The sequence below is a fragment of the Copadichromis virginalis genome, linkage group LG23, assembly GCF_057382275.1.
Source record: "Copadichromis virginalis isolate Kocher_CV1m ecotype Utaka linkage group LG23, C_Virginalis_male_GT1.1, whole genome shotgun sequence".
Taxonomy (NCBI): domain Eukaryota; kingdom Metazoa; phylum Chordata; class Actinopteri; order Cichliformes; family Cichlidae; genus Copadichromis; species Copadichromis virginalis.
Genome location: NC_140639.1, coordinates 13,033,369 through 13,053,684, shown reverse-complemented (window position 1 = coordinate 13,053,684; position 20,316 = coordinate 13,033,369). Strand labels below are relative to the sequence as shown.

General features: G+C 39.6%; 1 protein-coding gene and 1 long non-coding RNA gene across 2 annotated transcripts in view; one reads left to right on the top strand and one right to left on the bottom strand.

The window, feature by feature from the left end:
- Positions 1–20,316, top strand: part of gabrg3 (gamma-aminobutyric acid type A receptor subunit gamma3) — an 80,984-nt gene that overhangs the window by 48,925 nt on the left and 11,743 nt on the right. The window contains exons 7-8 of the mRNA XM_085447505.1: positions 8,315–8,535; positions 11,929–12,011. Coding sequence (XP_085303631.1) covers positions 8,315–8,535; positions 11,929–12,011 — 304 coding nt within the window. The remainder of the gene's footprint in view (positions 1–8,314; positions 8,536–11,928; positions 12,012–20,316) is intronic.
- LOC146680432 (uncharacterized) lies at positions 15,413–19,767 on the bottom strand. The gene is made up of 3 exons (XR_014917891.1): positions 18,688–19,767; positions 18,464–18,580; positions 15,413–15,442 (listed from the first exon to the last, which is right to left on the bottom strand). It is a non-coding gene; the product is annotated as an uncharacterized LOC146680432 (long non-coding RNA).

Below are 20,316 nucleotides of genomic sequence, written 5' to 3'. Positions count from 1 at the left end.
GCCAAGATGACTCAAAGCAGAGGACAGATACAGTATGTACTTTGTGCCTTTTTCTGCATAACCATTAAGTGCCAGCTTCACACTGCAGGGCTGAAGCTGTACACTTTGCCCTAGTTTATCGTTCTTGGTGCAGTGACCCACGCTGAACTTACGAATTGGAAATTAACAATACAACTCTAAAAGGCTACAGATTTTAGCAGGACGATGTTTAGTCAGGCAGGTAATTGCTAGGTAGTTGAAAACAAGGATGTGGCAAGAATGAAAGATACAGCCATTTGTGATTTTCAGAAGAAATACTTGTTCTGAAAGTGCTTCAGTTCAGTTCATGTGAAGTAAAATATAGACTTTATAATCCTTGAAGAACTTGAAGTTGGGCACCAATAGTGCAACCACAATCTTTGGAATAAAGTCGATGAATACCCAAGGGTGAAAATGCAGTTTGCTCTCATTTTTCTTTTATTCTATCCATTATTCTATATTTTCAATTCTATATTCATATGTTGGCACATATCAGCATGCCAGCTCTACTGCTGCCTTTTAATGTCCAGTTAAAAGTCAAGTCTTGTTCACCTTTTCTGAGAAACTCCCATAATAAGGCCTGACCTCAAACTTTTGATAATAGTATACAAAGAAGCAAGATTTATGTATTCATCTAATGTTACCTAAGTTGCCCTATTTTATTTGAAACACGGTCTACACACAAAAGCTAACCAGCTGAACAGAAATGCCAGTTGGGTGTTGATTAAATTAACTGCTCTCTTACGGCTCAGTCAACCGTGTTTATCGATGATTGGGGTTTTTTTTGCTATTCACACCCTCAACCACTTCTAACTGTAAGGTGATTGCACAGGCCACCTGGTGGAAGACCCCAAACAGCCAAGTTCTGATCACACACAGTCACTGTCAGTCAGATTAGTAGAGGTTTGCAAATAATTGCCATCTAAATTGTAAATGCAGTCAATCGATCTGAGTCAGTCTGCACCAATGAGCACAACTCGTCTGTGTCCAGTCTTTTTGCAGTAGGGGATTCAGCTCATCTGGTTGCCAACTGGTTGTATTCTTGTCATACTTCTGTTTAGATTTGAGACTACCAAGCAGATATCCCATTTTGTAGTTAAATCACCATCCTGCAGCAAATGCGTCACTAATAGTGGAGGAATTTCAGTTTCAGATCCACAAGGTTCTGGCTGCACTCTGAGTGTAAGTATTTACCATGAATTCCTATGTCAGGGTTTGAATGGAAGGTCCCAAATTCAGACTCAGTTGGGCAGGATAAAGAAAAACTTAACGTAAAGTCCAAAAACCAAAATGCATTCCTCAAGGGGAAGCAGAGAAGCAAAGGAAAATCCTGTTTTAGCCTCCCTTCACTTTAAGTTTTAGGTATCATTTTACAATTTTAGTTCTAACCTTTAGGGCCCTACATGGTCAAGCTCCCCAGTATTTATCTGACCTGCTGAAACCACATTCATCGTCTCGAGCTTTAAGGTCATAAGATAGAATTAGAATAGAATAGAATTCAACTTTATTGTCATTGCACATGCACAGGTACAGGGCAACGAAATGCATCAGATCAGAGACTGCTGGTGGTACCACACACTCGTTTTAAAACTCATGGTGATCGGGCCTTTCTGGCAGTGGCACCACGGTTGTGGAATTCTCTTCCACTGTCTCTACGCTGCACGGACTCCATTGATTCTTTTAAAAAAACAGCTGAAGACATTTTTATTTAAAAAAAAAAAAAAAAGCATTTGATTAATTTCCTCTTATGGTGTTTTTATTGTTTTGCATTGCTGTTTTATTTACTGTTACATTGTTTTATATTTCCATTTCTTGTGTTGTAAAGCACTTTGTGATTTTTATCTGTGAAAAGCGCTATATAAATATAATTTACTCACTTTACTTACATTTTTATTTACAATTTACAGTGTCCCACGGTTTTGGAATTGAGTTGTAACCACAAATTATAATATATCAAACAACTCGTGTGTGCGTGTCTTACTGCAGAGCTTATAGATGCATAATTCCATGCAGGGGTCAAAGAGGCAATTTTAATGTTTTATATTTCAAGTATTCCTCTGCATAGGCAGAATGTGGTGATTAGGCATATCCCACCCATTTGAGGCGACACAGTGCAGAACAAGGTTATTCTATAAATTGCTTTGCATCTAAAAAAGTCATTAACAAAGATGTATTTACATAAGAAGACAGGAAGGTTAGTGGAAGATGGCCCTGAACAGCTGAACCACTGCAGGCGGTTCAGAGCAGAGGTGTCATCCTGCCTCACATTTCAGCTGTACATTCATTCCTGAGCCATTATTCAGCCCGGTGGCTGTCTCATTTGCATTCTGGCCACTTTAAACAACGGGTAAACTGTGGCAGAATAATTCCTCGACATTAAGCCATGTGCATGTTTTCAATAAGGAGTAATATTCCCATTTGTCCACATGATTTAAAAGCTGATGAGGAATTATTCCATTATGAGAGTAAATGTGGTCAGCGTGACCTAACTTAACTTCTGTCAGACAGGACAGAATGAGAAATGATGGGATAATATTTAGCTTTCTCCACAGTGTATTTAAAAAAGTAAATTTACACTGGTGCCTCATATGAACCTACACTTATTTTGTCAAGCATTTTCCATGTCTACATGTCAAAACTGCAAATGAACAGAATACCCTTATTATCTTCAATTACCAAAAACCTCTATAAAAACCTCATGTTTGCACTTCTGCACATGCTTTTAAATAGCTTGTAGCTTGCACTTTTTACATTTAGAATATAGTAACCTTTTTAAACACAATTAATCACATTTTTGGAGAACAACAAAAGGACTTTTGTGAAAAATTAGTAGTTTTTGATGTTTGTCAGTGTTTCTAAGGGAGAACAATTTTCAAAAGCCAAACAACACAAAAGCTTAAGAGTTAGGTACTCACCATCATCTGTGATAACTCTTATACACTGAATGAAAAAAACCAAAACATTGCATAATGTTATGGCCCGTCTAGGGGTGGCCAGACCATAACATAAGGGTGATCCATCCCCGTATGACCCCAAGCAGCACATCACACAACGAGTACAATTTTGATGGTGATTTATTTAGAGTGAGTGAATTTTAACAAAGCAAAAGAAACGGACTATAGCTTTGGGGTGGACCTAACGCCAAAACAACAAACAAAAGGGAGCCTATCTAAAGGATGTACCAAACTTATCTATGAAAAGAATCAAACCAAATGACAATGACTTATCTCCCCAACTAACAAAAACATGAGAAAAAGGTCATCAAATAAAAAGGCAGTCCACCCCTACATGCTCCTGTATAAAGAAACAGCGGTCGGTTAAGGTGAGCTGAGGATGAATGACTGGCAGTCCATGGCGGTGTCATCATATACGTTGTCTCCAGGTAGTTAGCCAATCCGTACATGTTTTCTTGTCCGCCCCCTGTATGCACCAATCACGGAGAGGCACCTGCACACTCAAATTTGCATATCAGCCAACATTACGACAGCAGTTGTAACCAGTGTTGGTCAAGTTACTTGAAAAAAGTAATCAGTAACTAATTACTGATTACTTCCCCAAAAAAGTAATCTTGTTACTTTACTGGTTACTTATTTTCAAAGGTAATTAATTACTTAGTTACTTAGTTACTTTTTAAAAAACATAATTTACAACCTGAATAGGTGATAAAGCGATAGATCTTTCAGCCCAATTCTACTTTTTCTGCATAATCCATCATACAAAAAGTAATCAAATGGAAAAGTCTCTTTTTTTTTTAACTTGTTTTATCAGTTTTAATCTTTTAACTTTATGCATCAAGCAAAAATTAAATTATATGCACCATTCTCTGACTTGAAGAAATTAGTTTAACATCCATCCATCCGCTTATCCTTTTCAGGGTCGCTGGAGCCTATCCCAGCTGTCATAGAGCGAGAGGCGGGGTACACCCTGGACAGGTCGCCAGTCTGTCGCAGGGCCAACACACAGGGACAGACAACCATTCGCACTCACATTCATACCTAGTGACAATTTGGATTATCCAATTAACCTATCCCCTCAAGCTGCATGTCTTTGGATGGTGGGAGGAAGCCGGAGTACCCGGAGGGAACCCACGCAAACACGGGGAGAACATGCAAATTCCACACAGAAAGACCCCAGCCTTTCTGATGCTGGAATTGAACTCAGGACCTTCTTGCTGTGCGGCAACAGTGCTAACCACCGTGCCACCGTGCTGCCCTATTAGTTTAACATTTTCTCTGGAACTCGAATGCCACAAGCTGTCGGGACAGTTCACAATTGGTCAAAGTTTGTCCAATTTGAAGTCGGCCGGCACAAAAGAACTACATGTTCCCCCACTCCCCAAAAACTGAAATTTAATGGTTTACTCACACACAATGAGGGGAGTTGGGGTCTTTCCACAGGTGCTCAAGCCTGGTCGCAGAGATTTGGTCCGATTTAGCCACAGAAGCAATAACGAGGTCCAACTCTTCCAGTTTATTGATAACACCTGGCTCACAGGTGACATTGCAGTTAATCATAATAGTGTTAAATGGGATGAAGGTCACACCAAATTGGGAAAATCATTATTTTCATGCCTCTGTCTTTTTGTAGAGAGACATTGCCATATCGAAATGAGGTGGGCCATTTCCCAAACTGCCAACACAAAGCTGGAAACGCTGTTTTATTCTTTTTTTCTTACTGGACAGCAAATCAAAACCTTGCTGGTTAAAGTGAAAGATGAACATCTTTTATTCTGTACTTTATATTGAATGAAATGATCATGTGGAGTCCATTTGTGGACTGGTGCCAGCTGAACTACCTCCAGATCAACGCCAGTAAAACCAAGGAGCTGGTGGTAGACTTCCGCAGGCACAAGCATTCTCCACTGCAACCGCTGAACATCCAGGGTATGGACATTGAGGCTGTGGACAGCTACAGGTACCTTGGTGTTCATCTGAACAACAGACTGGACTGGACTCATAACTCAGACGCCCTCTACAGGAAAGGGCAGAGCAGGCTGTACCTGCTGCGGAGACTCAGGTCGTTTGGAGTGGAGGGCCCACTCCTGAAGACCTTCTATGACTCTGTTGTGGCTTCTGCTATCTTTTATGGTGTGGTCTGCTGGGGCGGCAGCATCTCTGCTGGGGACAGGAAGAGACTGAACAGGGTGATCCGAAGGGCCAGCTCTGTTCTAGGATGCCCTCTGGACCCAGTGGAGGTGGTGAGTGACAGGAGAATGGCGGCTAAGCTGTCATCCCTGTTGGACAACGTCTCCCACCCCATGCAGCAGACTGTGACAGCACTGAGCAGCTCCTTCAGTGGGAGACTGCGGCGCACGGTGTGGGACGGAGAGATTTCGCAGGTCTTTCCTCCCCACTGCTGTCAGACTCCACAACAAAGACTTTAACTGAACAAACACACACATCCACACATGTGCAATAACACTAAGTGCAATAATCTTTTCTGGCATCGTTGTATTTTTACTCAGTTGTATATAGCATTCGTATTCTATTTTTATCTTATTGTATATTTTTATTCTATTTTATTCTACTGTATCTAGTATATTATTTTATTCTATTCTGTACAGCTGTGTACTGTATTTATTCTTATTGTATTCTAATTTTTGCGTCATAACTTTTGCACTGTCCACTTCCTGCTGTGACAAAACAAATTTCCCACGTGTGGGACTAATAAAGGTTATCTTATCTTATCTTATCTTATTTGTAATGCACATCAGCACCTTTAAATTTAACATGAGTATGTACAGTATCTCTACATCAGCAATCTTAATATAGCTGCTCCTCTGAGGCATTTGAGGTGAAAGACCCATTTTCTTCACAGTAACACCTGCTGTAATGACTGGAAGCAGCTGCAAGCAGCAGGGAGGGGAAGTGTGATCGATACTCCTTCAGAATAGTTAAAATTACCTCTAATGTGAAATTATACAACACACTCAAAGCTAGAATTGCTGATGGGTAAGTCTCTCCCTCCACCTGCAGCTGACTGTTTCCAGATGTGATTCAGCTCATATTAAGTTTCATTGTTTGATCTGCAGCTCTGTTCTTTCACTGGTCATTAAGTGCTGGATATTATTTACATTTTTTTCCCCTGAGCACCACACAATTAAAGGTCATGAGTACCCAGTGGTTCTCTTGATTATGGACTTCCTTCTAATTGGTGAGCTATTCAAACTGGTGCAGAGACTGGGTAAAAGGTCAAATGCATCTCCGGCGGTGGCAGCAGAATAAAAAGATGTAGGTTGCTGGAGGAGGGCAGGCTATCATTAATTTCATTATGCTTCACTTCTTTGTCTGTATTGTTACCAGAGGACTGTAAGAACTCAGCTGTTGCTGAGGAGGATTTTAGCTTGGCATATCGCAGATCGCACTAGCACAAATCATCATTGCTCATCTACATGATTTATGTTTTCTTGTCACAACACGGATAGTTACTGTATCTTTTGAATAACAGTCAATTGTTAGCTTGATTAAATTGCATCCTATGTGCAATTAATGTAATAGTGATGTGGTTCTTTAATCACGTTGTGTCTTAAATAACTTTTTGTTTTAGTTTTATTTTCTTAGGTTTTAAAAAGTACTGAGTGAATGTCTAAGCATCATCTGCAGACCAAGAAAACCTCCAACTCCATGAGTGCTGCTACCATAGAGTGCAGGATTTCAGCGTACTGAGTGAAGTCGTGCTTGCTTATAAGAGCAACACTGGGCCGAACTGTACATTGAGAACATATATTTACTCATGAGAAATGCAGGAGGCTTTTCACTGCCACTTTACACCTTCAGGTGCTAAAACCACCACAAATACCAGGAAGTGTCATAACAGTATATTTGTTTGGTTTTAAATCCTGAAAAAAAAAGACTTTATATCAACAGCATCATCGGCTCTTCGGTGGTATGCTACTGGATTCATTTTCAAATTTTCCTCCCTGCTTAAATGGAAGACTGTAACCTGCATATAAGCTTTTTGATAATAACTCTTGGCAGAGTTAGTAAGTAGTTTTAAAATTAGGAGAGAATTTAAAAACCTACATGAGATAAGATTCAGATAATGTATTTGAGAGTTAGATAAGAAGTAGAGTGAGTCAAGACTAAAAATGTAAATAAGTGAGAGAATGTCAGAGGTTCAGTTTTCACTTTACCATGAAAATTCGAAAATAATTTGACTAAGAAGAAATAATGGCTACAAAATGATCGTGGTATCAAATGTAGGTAAAAGGAGACCTGTGATTTGCTCTAACCTGTACTGAGCAGCCACCTATTGGACTTGGTGATATGGAGCCTTGACAATTTACCCAGAATGCACTTTTTGTACTTTTCTCCAGTAAAATATTAGAAAACAGTCAGTTTCAAATGCATTTTTCATGCCTAATTTTTTTTTTTTTTCATTTTTCATGTGGATATCACCTTATGAAACTCTCAGGGTAAAAAAAAAAATGCAGAAAAATGTGTGAATGTGAGTTTGAATGGTGGGCTGTCTCTCCGTGTTAGCCCTGACATAGACTGGGAACCTGTCCAGAGTCTACCCCACCTTTTGCTCAATGGCAGCTGGAATACGCTCCAGCCACCCTGCGACCCTGAATTGGATGGATGGATGGACAGACAGTCATGGACGGGTTTTTGTAGTTTAAAATGAATGCCATTCAATTGTTCTTCTTTTAAAGACTTCACAGAGTCAGCTAAATGGAGCTGAAGTGGTAAATTGTTCTTGAGTCTTGATGCTGCAGATGAAGAGCTCTGTCCATCCTACTCTTCAGGCTTGAATGAAGGACAACTAATAGAGTATATAGTATTTTAATGAATACAGTGAGCAGCAGTGTGTTTAACAATATGATTTTTTTTTTTTTTTTTACATTTCACAGGTCTGCTGGTTAACACAGGCGTGCCATCGGTCTGTCCATCAGCTGTCTCATTCTCATTTACATATTTCACATTAATTGTAGTAAATTACCATTTTATTCAAAAAAATACAAATTGATAAAAAATAATGTAGCCTTTGAAAGGTCAGACCAATGATGGAATAAGCATCACTGGTCACATATGGCCAAGTGAATACATAAAATGATAGACGCTGACCCCGGTGAAAATGACACATGATTGATGGTATAGACTCATGTGTTTCTGACACACACAATACTCCTATAAAGAGTCATTCACAAACAGAAATTCAATAATCCTGGTTAGCAGGTGACATCGCTCCTGTTTTCTTCCCATAGCCACAGAACAGCATTAGTATTTTATTTTTTAATAGTTTGGATTATAATATGGCAAAAAAAATGATGCGTTGTTTGGTTTTGTTTTTCTAGGAATATCAAATTGACATCATCTTTGCCCAGACGTGGACCGACAGTCGCCTCAGATACAACAGCACAATGAAAATACTGACTCTGAACAGCAACATGGTTGGACTTATTTGGCTACCTGACACCATCTTCAGAAACTCCAAGACTGCAGATTCCCACTGGATTACAATGCCTAACCAGCTGCTCAGGATATGGAACGATGGGAAGATACTTTATACCTTAAGGTAAAGACAGAACTCAACACAGACATCTGTTCATGTTTTACTGTAATACAACACAGTCAGAAGATATGCAGAATTGTCCCTCAGCGTACCCGGACAAATATGGAGACACAGTCAGAGAGTGTAAGGAACCCTTTAATCCTGCGAATTGACCTGACCCCCAAAGTCCAGTTCAGTGTCCAGACATACCATGCCCTAAAAATCTAGTGCGATCACTAACCACAGACGCTTCTTCACTTGCAAATGCCTCTGTGAAACTCATGCCCCAGTTACATGCATTCAAAGATTAACCTCCCTGTACTTAATCCATACATTCTTCAGTTAATTTTTGTAGCCGCTTATTAAACTTGGGGGTGGAGCAGTTTCAGTGTTTTTAGGTGGGACTGATGTGCCACCAAATATCACTTCCCTCATTACAGGAAGAAATGCTGCAGTGTGGGCTTTATTCTTTCAGTTGTTAAGCTAATGTTACTGTTCTTACTGCTAATTTTGCTTGAGTTAGCAGGAAGAGGCGTTAAGTGATCGGATGTTTCATCTTCAGTATGTGATGGCATTTTATTTTATTGCACAGCATGTAACAGCAATGCAAAACAAATGTCCTCTGTCTGCTTTTAACTCCTTGCAAGAACATAAAATTTTCCCCAGTCCAGAAAATTGCCTGCATAAAACCTGCACATTAATCCTCTGCGTAAACGTGGGATTTCTGTAACCCTGTGACATCATTCCTATGGTACATAGCATATCAACATTTTTTTCCATATGATTTTTGTAATTACTTTTCTGGATCTTGATGTTTTCTGTGCCGTGTCACCTTTGAGCCAGCAACATCCATTCATTTCATCTTGTAAGGAAATTTAGCGTCCTTATTTAATAATAAAATGAAGGCAGCACAATTGTCCAAACAGAGCAGTGCAAGAGCAATTAGCCTCTATCTTCAACTATTGTAAGTGCAAATTGGTTGCTTGAGATATAAGACCAATTTACAGAGGCATCTACCCTCGTACCCTCGAGCACTCTTTGTAATTGCAGCACTTCACATTTATAATAAAATGCTCCTTCGCTAATAAGCCTCTCTCGACTGTCCTCGGTCTTTTTGTAGCCGCCCTTATGTTTGACATCTTCACATTTTTTTATTGACACTTTCTGTTGAGGCAACTGTATTGCCAAGTATTCCACACGTAGTGTCTTTAAAGGCTATCAGACTTTTTATTCACACAGAGTAGTAAATCCAACAAAGAAGTAGCAGCATTTCGGTGTCCAAGTCAAGCCATAAACAAAGATTGGTCCTCATGAAGCTTTATTCAGAAGCGTGCAAACTTTGAGGAGTAATATCCGCTGATGGCATGAGAGAAGGCTATGAAATGTCATTTGGTATTAATTGTGCACTGGCTTGGCTGGAGTAAACAGAGATGACATTTTGTGATATCCATGCCTCTCCCACATGCATCGTATTGTCCCAGTTCCATGCCTTAATGAGGCTGAAAGATCATACCAGAGTCACTCTGCAAAGATCCTTCTCTCTGCTGTTCTTCGCTTTTTACCGTCTTTTTGTTAATGTGACACATGTAATCTACACGTACAGAGCATTCCTTTTATACTTCACTGTAACTAAATTGGGAAAGCCATTTTGGAATAATTAATATAATCCTTTAAGATTTTTTCTCCTTATTTTAATGGTTGATTACTCAGTCACATGGTTTGATGTGTGAACAGAACCAATTCCATTATGTAAAAAGAGGTCAAGGCATCCTCATCACTTCCTGTAGCCTCTTTTTTCAGTGAAATAAGAAATGCCATTTGCTCTTTTTGGTTTTGTCTTTTTTTTTTTATTATTATTTTAATTATATCTCAGTACAGCTTTACCCCTTTCTATTATTAATTATATTATTATTTTATGTCAAAGTGCATACAATCACATAGACCTGGGGAGAGGGATACAGCAACCTAAATGACTGTCTTTTGAGTTTTATAAATCCATTGAAGGACAATAAAGGCCGTCACAAGTGCACAGTCAGCCAGAGAAAGCCATGAAAACTGTATAAAACTATGCACATTCACCTTGTGTCACTAAAAAAGATCTAAGCCATCGGTCCCCTCTTGCTGTGTCCTGTCATGTGTGGCAGTGGGACATTTAGAACATGGAACATGGAGTAGAGTTAGATGGACTATTCTCAGAGAGATATCTCAGTCCTGAGCAGTTATTGTGCTACTGCCCATTAATCTGGAATGGGCAGTAACAGTGAGCAGTACAATGAGAAAGATTATTCATAAATGAAGAACATCCAAGGCAGTGGATGTCGCAGTAAATTCACTCCAAGGTCAGACCGTGAAATCCTCGGAAACTGGAGGAAAAAAAAGTGCTACATCTCAGACTCTACAGGCTTCGGTTAACACGTTAAATGTAAACGTTCATTACAGTACAATTCGAAAAAGACTGAACAAGTATGGTTTGTTTGAAAGGAGGCAGGAGAAGTCTCTTTTGTCTAAAAAGAACGTGGCACCACAGCAAGGTTTGGAAAAACTTCTGGCACAACGTCCTTTGGACAGAGGAGACCAAAACAGGGATGCCCTTCCAGAACACACAAACCAAAACAGCGCATTAGCACTGACACCTCGTACCAACTGTCAGCACGGTGGTGGAGGGCTGATGATAGGGGCTTGGTTTTATAATTTACATTTTAAAATTTGCCTCCACTAATACACAGTGACTGGTGAAAGGAATATAATGTTTCGTCTATTGTATCGGCTGTCTACCCTGAAACAGTGACCTTTGCCCCAAAGGTGAACAGACAAAATGACAGATTAACGAGTCCAGAGTGGCATCTTCAGATGTTATTCAGTCTCAGTTGCAATCACAGAATTTTCAAGTTTTTCATTGTAAAGTAACTTAAAGAATTAATGACTGAAATACGTCAGCGAGTTCAACAGCAAAACAGAGTTAGAGCTTCGCTTCCAGGATATGAAACGCATAAGTGAGATGTGGGCTAACCTGCTGACCGAAAATAAGAAACGGGCCAACAAGAGTTTACCCGCCAAGTACAAAGCCAATGTTTTCTTTGGGTAGAAATGACCATGGAAGGGCATAAAGAAGCATTTTACAGGGGTTACAAAGGACAAGCTGAAACTGAAATGGAAGAGTAGCTTCTTTGCCCGAGTGTGCAGTAGCTTTGTGATTTAGACGTTTCTCACACTTGAAGCTGCATCACACTAGCTGATTATCATACTTGAATCCCTAATATGTAGCTGCGAGGACGCTTTTATAGCTAAATGATTGTTCCTCCTTTCACATTCCACCGATTCCATCGAGATCATACTTTGAAAACCTGAATATGAATTTACACCATCTGGAGCAAAGCAGAAGAGGTTCATTACAAGAAAATCTTGTTCTCTTTGCAGGTTGACCATAAACGCAGAGTGCCAGCTGCAGCTGCACAACTTTCCAATGGATGAACATTCATGTCCGCTCATCTTCTCCAGCTGTGAGTACGCTGTGTTCAGTGCAGTGTTCATCTTCTCCTGTATCTTCCATGTTTATGAGAAGTACAGGATGTATTTTACTCCTCTGCATTTTCAAATTATGTGCATTGTTTCACCATGAGCAGAGCTATACGGGTCACACAGGATCCATATGATCCTGCTTTGTATACTGGGATATATTAACATGTGTTAATACATAAATTGAACAAACACGGAGAACAATTAAGACCAAAAATGACCTAGGTATAACAAAGACTTTTACATGTCTGCATCCAGTGGCCTATTGCGTTAAATCTTCCTGTACATATCATGTTTCCAAAAAGCAGTTGTTCTGTTCAGTTAGTAGTTTTGTTTTGGGCATTTATTTCTTACAGTTAATGTAAAGGATGTAGTATACTTCAAGGAAGAACCATAAAACCACCAAACGATTAGTTTGGTAGTTCGAACCTTGGCAGCTCCAGTCTATATGCCAAAGTATCGTTGGGTAAGAAACTGAATTCAATGATGTTTTCATTGAATTGTGAGTATTAGATAAAAAGCACTTAGGTGTAGGAAAAAGAGCTTGTGTGGATGGGTAAGTGAGGCAAGTTGTATAAAGTGTTTTGAGAGGCATTATATAAGAACCAGAATGTGGGAACATTCCTGACTCTACAAAGGCTTTAAAACTTTGGCAGAGCAGATGCGTTCGTCCACCTGGAAAAACTGTATTAACTGATTACTCTATGTGTGTGAAAGAGAGTATGAAGACCCATGTCACATGTCCCAGAATTGTTGTGCTGTTGTCCAAATGGTTACCACAACTCTTTAATTTAATTAGGTATTTCTGAGAGGCAGCAGGTTTTATCCTCCGCTTTTCATTTCAGTGTGGTTATAAGTAGTCATGGCAACATTTGAGCAACATCTCTTTGGGTAAGCTCATACAGAAGTGCCTGGACATTTTAAAGAAAATAAGCATGCCATAAAGCAGGGGTCAGCAACCTTTAACACTCAAAGAGCCATTTGCACCTGGTTTCCACGCAAAAGAAAACACTGTGAGCCGCAAATACTTTTTGACATCTAAAATCAAGATAACACTGTATATATTGTTTTTTACCTTTATGCTTTGTGTGAACAACTAAGGTGTGTTGCTTATGAAATGCATGAAGTGCTACAGAGAAAATTACATTTTATTTATGTAATTAACACATTTTGAACTCTTAAAGAAATATAACAAAAGGAAAGACACCCAGCTGAACTAAAACGATCCATGTAGCAAATAAAAACTGTTGTGAGCCGCCACCCTTATATCGCCTTTGGGCTTTTGGAGCCTTGACCTGGCTTTTAAAAAATAATTGGAAAAAAAGCACTCTTCTGCTGAAAAAAGAAAAATAGATATTTGCAAAATTCTGCCTAAATATGTATTTTACCTGGTTAATGTGTGTGGCGGGGCGTGGTCTAGGAGGACGTACCTGAGCGGCACCCGCAATCACGTCTTTTATGATGTTTTGGGCCTTTTTAAAACAGTGGGCGTTGTGTAGAACTTCCAGTGTGGGGAGAGGGCAGCCAGTGATCTTTTGGGCGGTGTTAATGATCCCTTGGAGTGCTTTCCTCTGAGCCCCTGTACAGCTAGTGTACCAAATACATATGCAGTAAGTTAGAACACTCTCAATGGTGGCTCTGTAGAAGGACACCAGCAGTTTCTGTGTGATGTTATTCCTCCTGAGAATTCTCAGGAAGTACAGTCTCTGTTGGGCCTTTTTCAGCAGCTCGGAGGTGTTCACACTCCAGGAAAGGTTCTCCTCTATATTGACTCCCAGGAAGCTGAAGCTTGCCACCCTTTCTACACAGTCCCCATTTATGAATAGTGGTTGGATCTCTGCCTTTTTCCTTCTGAAATCTATTATGAGTTCTTTGGTTTTTGAAGTGTTGAGGAGGAGGTTATTGGCCTTACACCATGACGTCAGCTGCTCCACCTCGTCTCTGTACGTAGACTCGTCTCCCTTGGAAATGAGCCCCACCACTGTGGTGTCATCTGCAAATTTCACAAAGATGTTGCTGTGGTGGCGAGGAGTGCAGTCGTGTGTGTAGAGAGAGTAGAGCAGTGGACTGAGCACACAGCCCTGGGGTGAGCCAGTGCTGAGACTCAGGGCTGAGGATGTGTGATGGCCAACTCTGACTCTCTGTCTACGGCCCGAGAGGAAGCTGTTGATCCACATTAGTTAAAGTTAAAAAAGATCTAAAATAAATAAAATACACTTCAGCTAAATACTTCTAATTTATTTTCCCCAAGCCACGCGGAGCCGCACTATACGGACTAAAGAGCCGTAGGTTGCCGACCCCTGCCATAAAGCATGGCAGGGCCAAAAATAACAGTTCATCCAAGATTCCATTTGAGGCTGGCTTAAAAGTGAGCAAGTCACCATACACAACAGTTTATGAACATAGCTAACCAGTGTTAGCTGATTATTTAGCATAATTTAGTAATTTCTGTCCTCAAAATACTAAAACCGATGCTTTGAAACTGGCAGCCAGAGGGGATGTCACAGTGGCTACATCTATATTTTATTACAGTCTGTGCTTGTGTGTTTTTTGGTGGCTTTTAAACATCTGTTACTTGTAGCAGATCACCCAGTACAGATGTTACGGTCTAGTTTTATACTTCTAGTCATTGGCCACTTGTTTTGTCCACAGGCCAAACTGAAGGATCTTTAAACATTACCGCTTTCACCAGACTAGCATGCCTCAGCTAACAATTACAGCTTCACAAGGATATCATCAGATGGAACAATGATATGATGCTGTGGATGTTTACATCGCAGTTTCCGTCTTGATTTCAGGCTCGCTCCTCCCTTACCATCCAGTAAACCTGGCTCACAGTGAATGTAGAAACGTGTCTAACTTGAAGCTTGAGGTGTCTGTGATGTGTTATTTGCAGTGGACCTTCAGTGGCCTCTCAAATTAGAGGATTGAATTGGTGTGATGAGACCTTGCGCCCTGTGTTGCCTATTAGGGTTTAAAATATTCTCGCCGATCTGCCTCGACTGTGGACCCATCCTGCTGTGATCCAATAAACCCACTTTCTTACCAACTGACATTACGCTGGTTTCCATGACGATGTGTCAGTTTTAAGATTAGATTAAGTCAGATTTGCTTATTTTAAAAGCCATCATGCCTCTGGAGGATTAGAATAATCAACACGGCACATGATTCAATGCAGTGCACACAGATGAAGAGAGCAGGATATAGATTCTGTAGCTATTCAGCAAATGAGAAGCAGAAAACATGCAAGGGGTTTCCTCTGATGTCAAGTTTAATCCTAAACTTAAATGTAAACTTCACAGATGTTTTACGGAATGTTTTATAGTCTTTCAACTCGTTGTTCTGATTTTTGTTCAGACCCATCAGCAACCTTTTTTCCAAGCACTCAGGAGGCTGACTTCCTGCTCTTTACAGCCTGTGGAAACAGACAGCAGACACACAGTGAGGAAGTAAATAGTGAGCACAGGGAAGGGCAGGTGTAATACCTGTTGGCTGGAAACACAAACTTAACATAACTTTTGTCATAATATTTTGATGTACCTTCATATTTTTAGGGAGTTTGATAGCACCCCATCTAACATATTTTTTAGCTGCTCTTTGTAACTAAATTGTTCAGTAACATCAGGCTGTCATCATCCTTAATTTGAACTTTATGTACATCCATAAATCAGTGCTTTCTGGCTGAATTAAGGGTGATGGAGACAGTTTTTGAATTTAAGCTTTCTTACTATTTGTTTAAGCAAAAACAGCCCAGTGTATGTTTCTGTTACCCACCCATGTGAGGAGGAATACAGCTTATAACTTATTTTAAGCAGGTGTGGTTTATCCATCTGTGTTATGAAAGTTACTTACTCTAAAGTAAGAAAGGTTAGAATGTGAAACTGTTCATTAATGTTAATGCATAAAGCTGAGCTAAAGACCTAAAGACCTTTTTGACCTGACTTTTATTAGAATTAATATTAATTCTGCTCACACTTTTTACCTTTTTTAAATTACTTATTGTACTTTTTAATCCTCTCAATTATTGTTCTTTAAATTTTTTTTTATTTGTGTGTGTGTGTGTGTGTGTGTGTGTGTGTGTGTGTGTGTGTGTGTGTGTGTGTGTGTGTGTGTGTGTGTGTGTGTGTGTGTGTGCGCGCGACTATGCTAGGGGCTGTTTTGCATATGTTGTTCTGTAAAGTACTTTGAGCTGCAAAGCTGTATAAAGAGTACTATCTCATAGACACGTGCTGGATTGATTGAAGTTATGCATTCTTATCACACTAAAACTTTGTATCCAAAAATATTGTTTTCATATATTTTATTCATGTTTTGAATGTTTCTGGTTTGTGCAATATATCAACTATATATAATAGTTTTATTTTCATTAATTACTGAAATAAAGACCCTACACGATTACTGTAGGGTCTTGGTCTTACAATATAAAGCACCTTGAAAGAACTGTTGTTGTGATTTGGCATTATACAAATAAAACTGAATTGAATTTATTAGGTGAGAAAGTTATCAGAGAAAACTGCTCATCAACCTTAAAGTCACCATTAACTTCCTCCATTTGTTTAGTCTCACACTTTTTTCCTAAGAGTTTGTTTTATTGTCCTTTTTTAGTTGACTTCCAAAATCATGTCCATAAGGAGCTTACACATCCGGCGAATGTACTTATTAGAAACTAGTGTTCACTCTTATTCTGTTGTTATTCTGTTTTTGGTCATTGCCATGCTTTTAACCACTGCACTCTGTTTACCAGCTATTTGATAAATGTGTCTGTAGATCATTACTCTCCAAAAAAGAATTTATCACTCGGTTCTTCTGCATGTTTTTGTGAGAAATTAACATTTTGGAGGGAATATTGTAACTCCTGGTAATAAAAACTGTTTACTGAGGATATTACATGTTTTCAGATGAGTCCTTCATTTCCAGGTCATTACTGAGAGCTATCCAATTTCCTGCAGTTTTAAATGAGTAGTGTTATTGTATGATCCTGATAATCTCTTTTTCACTGGATTTCCTGCAGAAATGATCACGCAAAGCCACTGACCTATTTTTCTCCTTTGGGAACCTGTGAAACAGCCAGATGCTTCAGGTGCAGCTACTGTGGCTTCATTACAACAGAATTAAACAGAAAAAACAATACCAATGACAAACCTCATTCGTCATTGTCAGCTAATCAGCTTTATAGATCTGCACACTTGCAATTTTACACCAGAGCTTGGGGAAAAATCAATTGTAGAAGAGACTGAGATACCAGCTCCAATTGCAGCAGAGGCAAAAACCACAACACTGCACTTTCAGTCAGGAGCATGGGCTGTATATAGAAAAAATATACAATCTCTGGTAAGGAGCATGACACTTTTACAAATAGGAGTCCTCACTCCCATGTCAAATTTCTAGCATTTTAAAGACAAAATTCCCTCACTGATACTTTTAAATACTAATACTTTGATGGTTTTGTTTATTATTTTTAATAAAGTTCTTTTTCTTAAAGACCAAACCAATATTTTAACAGATTTCCAAAAAGGAATTCAAATAAATATTTCCATGTAAACCTGGAAATGATTCAGAAAATTTGGAGACATTGCTCTTGAACTGGTAACCACCACCAAAATGTCTCCAACCTGACCAAAAGAAGTAACTCTGCGTTCTTTAGGCACCTGTGTAAAGAGCAGCAGTTCTCTGCCTTGTCAATGTCAGAGGTCAGAGGAGAGATGGAGAAAGGCCAGATTGCTGGATTACAGCAGCATCCCACACTGGGTTACACTGCTGTCGGCTAAGAACAGGAAACTGAGCTTACAGTTTACATGGGTGCATTAAAAATTGGAAACATTTTGCTTGGTCTGATGAGTCTCGATTTCTTCTACTGTCAGTAGAGTCCGAATTTGGTGTAAACATCATGAAAGCATTCGCTCTACCTTGTGTCCAAGGTTCTGGCTGCTGCTCGTGTATCAACTGAGCATCATATAAACACACAGCCTGACTGACTATTGTTGCTGACCGTATCCATCCTTTTATGACCCCAGTGTACCATCTTCTGATGGCTGCTTCCAGCAAGATAACACACCGTGTTGCAAAGCTCAAATCATCTCAGACTGGTTTCTTGAACGTAGCAGTGACTGAATGACTGTACCCACACTCACAGCCTCCACAGTCATCACAGAAGATTCACATCATACACGTGCAGTCGACAAATCTGCAGCAACTGTGTGATGACAAGAGGGCCAACCCGCTACTAGCAAGGTGTACCGATTAACAGTGTTGGGAAGGTTAGTTTTAAAATGTATTCCACTACAGATTACAAAATACATGCCCCAAAATATATTTTGTAACGTATTCCGTTACGTTACTCAATGAGAGTAACGTATTCTGAATACTTTGGATTACTTAATATATTATCATGCTTTTTACAACTACATGAATGTACTATTGCTGTGTGGTTTCTTACTATTGCTGAAGGTCTGCGGCTCCGAACCGTGGTAAAGGGACCTCTGGCTAATACGTTGGGTTCGTGTTGGGCTCGAAGCCGAAAACTAGCTTTACCTTGTTGTCTGGGTCAACTTTGCTTGCGAGAGACAGAGAGAGGCTTTGAAAGGCTGCTCCAATGGAACTTGTTGTTTTTGGAGGAAAACACGAACACAGTGTACAGTCGAGTCTTAATAGCTTACTTACAACTGGGCTTGTCAGGCACTCTTCTTGGCTGCTGTGATTATTATTATATTTACATGCTTCCAGCTCCCATTTCTGCTCAATGACAACTCTACTTTTCCACTCTCCCTTTTCCCCCTCCTCGTGCTCACAGACACATAACGTGTATGGCAGTCCATTCTCCCTGCAGCATGGACTACACTGCCCATGAGGCTACATTCTTTAGGGCTATGCCTGTAGCATTCTGCCTATCCGGTTGTTCAGTCTGACGTCACTAGCTGTGTCTGGGTCTAAACTCCGCTGCAGGTCCATATATCAAACGATCACTATGGCATTACTGAGAGTTGAAAAACTGTCTAAAGTCTTTCATCTTTAATAAAATTATCAGCGTTCTGCTCTACCAGGTGTAACAATTGAGTTTAACATCCAGGCATCCATGAAAACGGAATTTATGACATTAAACGGAGTTAGAAGTTAGCAGGGAGTTAGCTCGCTAGCTTCTATCTAAATACAATATAGCATGTCCTGACTGCAGGGTTTTGGAAACAAATTAAAACGTACAGCTCTGCTATCACTTCCAGCATAAATGAAGACAGAAAACTAAACAGCAGTGACGTTTGTAGGGTTACTGAAGTTGGGCTAGCTGGTATATAATGATGTGCTACGTGACCGCTAGCGACACAGCTATGTTAGCATAATATAAACAAGCTAACTTTTTTTCCACTCGATAAAAGTTAACGTGAGTGTTCTCGGTGGTCAGGAACAAATGTAATCGCATGGCAGGATGCTGTAAAAGGACCAAACTTCAGCTAGGAGAACAACTGAGATAATCCATCCACAATACGAGGTTAGTCATTCATATACTGCTGCATGGGCTGGGCTGTAGTTACATCCTAAGGTTTTAAAAACTGAGCTTAAATAAATGATTAGCGGTAATAAAAGCCGAGGAGGTCAACAGGGATCACTGACTGTTTTAGGAGCTTTTTGAGATCAAATAGAAGAAAATACATAACATTAAACATGTTAACAACACAAAAGCCATATTAAACGCAGACTACTTTAGACCCGGAAGTAGGATTCGTCGCGTCATCACTGAACAACCGGATTAGCTTAGCACAACAACAACAACAACAACAGCTCTCTCACCCAGGAAACACACCCTCACCCTGTAACCATGGCAACTGTAACAGAACATAGCTGTCAAACAAAACCCAAACAGTCCTGACCCGCCACAATATGAAACAAATATCGCTGTGTAATCCATTTATTTCAACAAAGTAACTGTATTCTAAATACCACCTTTTTAAGCGGTAACTGTAACGGAATACAGTTACTCATATTTTGTATTTTAAATAAGTAACGGCGGTACATGTATTCCGTTACTCCCCAACACTGCCGATTAAAGTGGCTGCTGATACTGATATTAATGATGATATATTACAATGTGAACAGTGAACCCACAGTCATCTAGAAATCCCAGTCTCTGAAAACATGGATATGGATCAATACCTGCTTTTGCTGGTTATGGGATTAATTTGACCAAATAACCACAGATTTAAATTAAACACATTTTTATTTGTTGTTGTTCTTGTCGTGTCATATCTCTCGGATAAATCTGTTACTGTTTGTATGAAACAGCTGACGTCTGAAACA